The sequence below is a fragment of the Wyeomyia smithii genome, chromosome 2 (assembly GCF_029784165.1).
Source record: "Wyeomyia smithii strain HCP4-BCI-WySm-NY-G18 chromosome 2, ASM2978416v1, whole genome shotgun sequence".
Taxonomy (NCBI): Eukaryota; Metazoa; Arthropoda; class Insecta; order Diptera; family Culicidae; genus Wyeomyia; species Wyeomyia smithii.
Genome location: NC_073695.1, coordinates 146876642 through 146883948, shown reverse-complemented (window position 1 = coordinate 146883948; position 7307 = coordinate 146876642). Strand labels below are relative to the sequence as shown.

Below are 7307 nucleotides of genomic sequence, written 5' to 3'. Positions count from 1 at the left end.
TTCTGACCCAAATGTAAAAAAAACTAATGCATCGTGCTCCAATTTTTCGAGGTTATACCCTCTTACTGTTCATCCACATACTCCTGGCTTTATATTTACTCGCCGGTGGCGCAGCCCCTGATTCCTAAGAACCAACACTAACCTGCTTTTTTCACTTCGTACTTAAAAAAAATCTTCCGCTGCTGACTAGATTTTTTTATACCTCCACTACCTGGAGCAAAAACTGGTGTGTACTATGCCACCGTCCGGAGCATTGAGGACTCCGCCACCCGAAAAACAATCCTACCTACCGCCAATTGTGATGTCGTGGGTTTAAAAGAAACACGATGGTTACTCTTACGTAGTATAACAAGTAATGACAATCTTTATTCATGACAGGAACCCCTACAGCTGAACATGTTCATACGTATCTTCTCCCTGAAGCTGAGCTCATGTAACCCTGTATCTATTAGTACTCTAAAGTATCGTTCGGATCACTTTAGCACTATCAAAAAACAGTCTTCACAGTTCAAGAATCAACGTTCGAATGTCAGTCTTGCTGATCAGAGCTGCCAGATTTTATTTTGAAAAATCTGTATGCACCCGTAAAAAAATCTGTATTTTTCTGTATTTTGTTCGTGTGCCTACAAGTGCTCTGGTTTGGGATAACTGGGCTTGGCATCCAACCTCAAACTTCGCCTGAAACCGTAAAAAGGTTGGGTAAAATTCCTGAAAGAAAACTCAGGTCTATAACCGTGTTTTTTTTGCTAGAAAGGCAATAGAATCCGGTATTTTTGTTCCAAAGCTTTCCCGCTTAGCCAAATGTCGAATGTCCAGAAGAAATCAAACAAAAGGAATTTCCCGCTTAGTGAATGCCAGACGCCCAGCGGAACTCGAACAACCACGCTCGACGCCTGGGTTAGAATCCCAACGCTGACATAGGTGTCGATGGTTGTGGGGTGGCGTGATCCACCCACAACCAACCCAACAGGTCTAGGTTTAGTCCTAGCCGACACCGGGAGATTTTCTGAGGCGAAAAACTCTGGGATCACGCATTCCATCGCATGAGGAAGTAAAGCCGTTGGCGCCGGTTTGTTGAACAGCGGGTCGTAAGTTATGGTCCTGGGTGGAGTCGCCTCCACCAGTGGCGGAATCAGATCGACGGAAAATAAGCAAGAATAAAAAAAATCGATTGCTAAAACTCTGTACGAATCTGTAATAAAAATCAAAATTCTGTATTCTGTATCATTTCTGTATCGTGGTCAAAAAATCTGTATAATACAGAAAAATCTGTATACTTGGCAGCCCTGTTGCTGACAGTTTATTCTATATATCGTTCACGTCTAACGTAACCAAAGTTACGTTTAGACGGTGCTATAAACTTCCGACGTAACAAACGTTACCATGGAAGCTTTCGATAAGGGCGTATGCCATAGCTCTTCCCTTTTAAATAGTTGTTTTCTTAAAAACTAATTAACAAAATGGTTTATACAATATAATTACTCGATATTTTACAAGGTTTATTATTGACTTGCTTGAAGTCCAAATTCGAAAAGTTTAAAACTAAGTATAAACATATTTTTCATCTCTTTTTACTCTTTCCACTCTATTCGAACGCCTAAGTACGATCTCCGATGATTCCATCGGAAGCTTTCTCTTTCTGCCTCGATTAGGCAAATTGTTCTCCGGAAAACCTCTACAGTCCTCTTCTCCTTCAATGCTATCTTGTCCTCTCGAGCTTTCCGTCCCTTCGAACGGTTTCCAGAGCAGAATCAATTTTGATCCCTCTGGTATCCTGTCAACCACTCTTATTTGTCCTCGATGGGCCATAACCGGCACGTTTTCAATCAATATCTGAAAGGTATTTTTAAAAAATCGTTTCAAGAAATTAGCTTTGAGCCAACGCATATGATTACGAGGGTAGTGGTTTCTATACCACACCACATCACCCTCCGTCAGTTCATCAATTTCATTAGTATGTTTTAGACCTACATTAGTAGGTTTGTTTCCTACATTAGTAGGGTTTGATAATTTCTCATCTTGTGGAGGGGTGGTGACGACAACTGTCGTTTATAATGTTTTTTGGAATTAATTAAATCAAGCAAGGTTTTTGGAGAGTAATTGAAAATTTTTTCAGACGGAAAGCCACCGTCGTTTGTCAAAGAAGTGTTTCTATAAGTAAATAGAAATAAATTTATTTGGTCCTCCCAATTTAACTCTTTCGTTGAAGGCTCCATTAAGAACTTTTTCAAAACTTCCTTCACCGTTCTTACCAACCTCTCCGCCTGCCCGTTACTTGACGGGTTGTATGGCGGGCTTTTGTGCACTTTGATCCCTTGCCTTTTTAAAAAATTAACAAAATTATAAGAGTTGAAAGGGGGTCCTCCGTCAGATACCAGAACATCTGGTAAACCAAATATTAGGGACGAATGACCGTTTGGGGCTTAAGTCCCTTCAAAAGAAATCAATCAAATCAATGGTGATGATGATGATAATGGTCCCACCTCATACCCATACATCGGTTTGAGCTGGACGATTTATCTATATGAGATATTTTTAAAAACATGCAATGTAACCAGTTGGCAAACAAATAACGGACTGGTTATAAATTTCAGACATAGTAACCCTTCAAATGAATACCAATAATTAAAAAAAAAAATGACGGATTTCCAATCCAAGGCTCATCCAGAACGTTTCCAACCCGGAAATTATCTGGACTTGATTAGGAATTGAACCTAATGTTTAAGAGCGTGCACTAATCAGAATTGGTTCTAGATAACGATCTAGAACTACGAGAGAGATCCAATGATACTATATTTCTCGATAACGAGCTCTACAGATCACAGGCAAACTCAAGCCTTTTCAGTTTTCGCTCCAAACCCTATTTTAAATTGTGAAAACAGATGAATTGTTAAAAAGAAAGTAAAATAATTTAGAAAATATTACAAGCCAAAAAGCAATTTGTCAACCCGATATGCTTTTTGTTTCCATTTCAGGGTTTCAAACCTGATGTACTTCTATCAAGATTGTCTATGTCAGTCTCCGCGCGCGTGACTCAAACATGTGTAGCCGACTCTTTTTTTTTACTCTACTATTTAATATTATATAACTAAACTATGTTCAAACAAAAAATCCATCATCATCAATGAACATAATAACTTAATGTACCAAATAAATTAAAAAAAAAATATTTCAATTTTACAATCTTCTTTATAAATTAACAAAAAATCTATGCTGTCTACAAAACAGACTTTATGTGTGAAATACAAAGCCGTTTAAACTCTGCCATTGTTGCTGCACGTTTTACTTGCCTGGGCATCGAATTGAAAAAGTTTATTCCTTTGTACAACAGAGAGTTCTGTGATCTTCCGAAAAGAAAATTTGGTGTTCTGGCATCTTCCGCGTTTCTAGTGTTGTACCTGTGCAAATCTCTTCCTCTATCAATTCGGTCACACAAATATCGAGGCAACATATTATTAAAAATTTTATATAGAAACACCATTGTCAAAAAATATACTCTTTGCTTCACAGAAAGCCATCGTAATGCGTCCAGCATAAAACTCGAGGAAGTGTATCTATTACATTTTAATATTAATCGCATAATTCTATTGCAATCTCAATATTTGCGTATTGTTTGCCTGGAATAAAATGGATGAGCAGAAATCTATATGTGGTGAAATAATTGACTTGTACAACTGAATTTTTCTACTAATAGTAATTCATTCTTTAACCGGCACAAGACACCGTATTTTCTGGCCATTTTTTTGATGACATTATCAATGTGAGACTTAAAAGTTAATCTGTCATCAATAATTACTCCAAGATACTTTATTTCATTTACGCGATCAATCGTCTCACCATCAATTTCAATATTTACGTCTAGTCTGTAGTTGGCTGAAGAAATTATCAAGTACTTTGTCTTACTAATGTTTAACTTTAGTTGCTTAAATTTTAACCAATTCGCTAGATAATGTAAATCTTGGTTTAGAAGTGCTACAACATCAAGCGGATGCTTCGCTGCAATGAACAGAAAAGTGTCATCAGCGAATAAATTAATATCACAGAACCGTACAACTCGCTTCATGTCATTAATGTAAATAATGAATAAAATGGGCCCTAGAACACTTCCTTGCGGTACACCAAGTGTATTAGCAATGGAATCCGAATCAAAATCGTTAAAACGAGTCTTCTGAGTTCTAGCACACAAATAGCTTTCAAACCATTGGTATGCTGTCCCTAAGATACCAAAGCGCTCCAATGTTTGTAACAATAAGGGCCTAGAAATTGTTTCAAAAGCGCGTTTTAGATCCAAAAACACCGCAAAAATAGTTTCTTTAGCCTCGATTTTTTCTTTCCATTTTGCTAACACCAGATTCAAAGCAGACTCACAAGAGTGACCCTCTCGATAACCTGATTGCTCTGGGATAAGCAAGTTATTACTATTTAAATAATTCATCAGCTGGCCTTTTACAACAAGTTCTAATATTTTCTCTAGTGTGTGCAACATGTTAATGGGACGGAACTTTTCGGCTTTATCCGTCCCAGTAATCTTGGGGATAGGAACCACAAGAGATTCCTTCCAAACTTCAGGCACGTGCCCCGTTTGTAATGATTCATTAACAAGGACCAGCAGGTCGTGTCCAATAACATAAAAGCAATCTTGTATTACTTTTGCGTTGACATTGTCGATACCAGCCGAACTTTCCAAAGAAAAACAAATATCTTTCAACTCTGCAAAAGTAATAGGATGAAAACCATCAAAGCTACAGTTATTATTGATCAGCTGTATTATCTCGTCCGGTTTATTGACCAAATCAATGCTTTGATTGATCGATTGAACACTATCAACGAAATAATTGTTGAATTTCTCTGCTATTACTCGCGCTGATTGTTCTCTCAAACCGTCAAATGTTATGGATTGCGGAAAACGATCTTCATTTTTCATTAATGTTTTTAATATTTTCCATAACTCTTTGCTGTTATTTTGATGTTGATCGATCTTCCTCTGTATATATTCACAACGGGCCTTTTTCAAGGCGCGTGAATATAAATTACGCGTGACAGTGTACCTATTCCAATCATTGTTATCGTTACTTCGGCAAAATTGCGAAAACGCGAATGTCTGGAAATTCTCGTAAATTCTGGAACCGTTTGTGTTAAATTGTAAAAGTTAGCTAACTGCTTCAATTGATTCGAATTTGGATCATTTAACCAATCAATATTGAAATCACCAGCAACCAGGTAAACCAAACCTAGCGAAAAAAACAACTAATTCCCTAAAACTTTTTTTGATTCTGTACCATTATTAATATTTTCAACCTCAATCCATTTGGAAAAGCTATCTACTATCAATAGATATGTACGTTGCTCAAAATAAAAGAAATCAATATTGCACATTGCACTCAAAGTTGGATTTTCAGTGAACTTTTTGAAACCCATACTAGATTTGCGTATCTTTGATGCCAGTAAAGATTTGGTTATTCTTTTTTTTTGTAATTACATACTTTGAAATTTATGAAGAGAAATTATGTTTTAAATATTTTAATTATCAACTGTACCACGTATCAGTTTTTGGCATAAATATATTCATATAATACTGCATTTCTAAATGCAAAAAAAACTACTCCACTTGTAAATATCATAATATTTTCTGTTGCTTTTGATTTACAATTGATTTTGGCAGCACTGCTAAAACAAAAACGATTTGTCAACAATAACGCAATACTGATTCCAGTACCGATGTTTATTTAAAATTTAGGCTGCTAGTGAACTGTAGAAACGGTCCAGATATTCGAACTAAGTATGTTAAAATTCTCTTCATTTATTATATTACAGGATGGAACACTTACATAAGTACATTCATTTTTTCACTGGTTGTGGATTTTCATGTTTATTGCAGCATTATGAATGATAACATATTTTATGATGAGAATCATAACCCGGTTGATTACGACGTCAGCTCTGTGAATAACTCCGATCAGTATTTCATCGAAGCTCTCAGTGATGCCGATGACCCTTTGATATGTCCTCCAATTCCACCTTTGGATCGTGATGACGGAGCAGGAAACTCGATTTTCAACATAGAAAAACGGAATTGTTATGCGAAAAACATAAGTGAATGTGATCGGAAAACCAATTTATCGATGTCTGCCTCATTTTATAAGCGAAGATTTGTAGGAGAGACTTCCGGCAGCCTTATTGCTTCCCAAACGCTGATTGGAGATACAGTGGAAGAAATACTGCAACATATGTGGACGATTGTGCAACCTGTTATTTATCGTGAAGTAGTTTTCATTGAGGACAATGGAAATCAGGCTCCTATTTGGGCTGATAATGAGCCATCGTATGAAGATATGCAGAAGTTCGTATATCTGCAAAATAATAGACGCAGACGTATAAACATCGAGCAAATTGATAGTAAACTTCTGATTAGTTTGAGCGCGACTGATGTACGAGTGCATGTTCACGTATATTCTACAGCTGTTTCGTGTAAGCAGTTATGGGATTTGGTCGACAAGCAATTGGTGCGGTTTCAGGATACTGATCGAGCGGGTGCTCCCAATAACCAATCACTGTCTGCCTTGGCCAACGAGCTTCGAAAACTGCACGGACATCATTTCACTGGCCACGCAAGCTTGTGGAAATTGTGGGCAAATAACATTCACACGGTTCCAGCACACGCACGAGAGCAAAAAATGTCGGAATTGCCCCCTTATTTCATTATCAAATTTTTCAGATCTGTTCCAATTTCGGAGGCAGTGCAACTTGAAAGCTCTCGAAATGGGTTATCCGTTGCTAACACAATCAATACTGCATTTTCTACAGAGCTGGCAGTATTAGAAAAAGAGGCCGACCAGTTAATTTCCCTGGGACAGAGGGTAAAACATCGCATAAGTGCACTGCGAGCACGAACATCGATCAATTTGAGTTTGCTATCAGCCATGCAGGAATCCATGGGACCACAGGAGAATGAAGTGAGCCGTTCACTTGCAGATAACGTATTGGATTTAGAAGATATTGATCATGCTTGAACTTTGAATGAGTAATATTTGTATCTGAACAAATAAATTTATGTTAATCTTTCGTTTATTAACTTATTTTTCATTATAATTAGTTTGTCTAATAGTTTGAGACCATCCAACTGAAGGATTGAACACTCCACCTGGTGAATACCCACAGTGGCGATAGATTTTGCTGCAATCCAAATTCTCCAACTCCATAAATGTTTCAATTGCCAAGTGTGATAGGTTTTCATTTGGATTTTCCACGTATGCCTTCCTAATGCGTGATTTCGTCATACCGAATATAATTTCCACGGGATTAAGAAA

At 37.2% G+C, this 7307-nt stretch overlaps 1 protein-coding gene across 1 annotated transcript; it reads left to right on the top strand.

The window, feature by feature from the left end:
* Positions 1–5717: 5717 nt before the first annotated feature.
* Positions 5718–7010, top strand: LOC129720036 (uncharacterized). Its single transcript, XM_055671450.1, has 2 exons — positions 5718–5779; positions 5879–7010. The coding sequence occupies exon 2, from the start codon at positions 5883–5885 to the stop codon at positions 7008–7010; it is 1128 nt and encodes a 375-aa protein (XP_055527425.1). The 5' UTR covers positions 5718–5779; positions 5879–5882.
* The last annotated feature ends 297 nt before the right edge of the window (positions 7011–7307 follow it).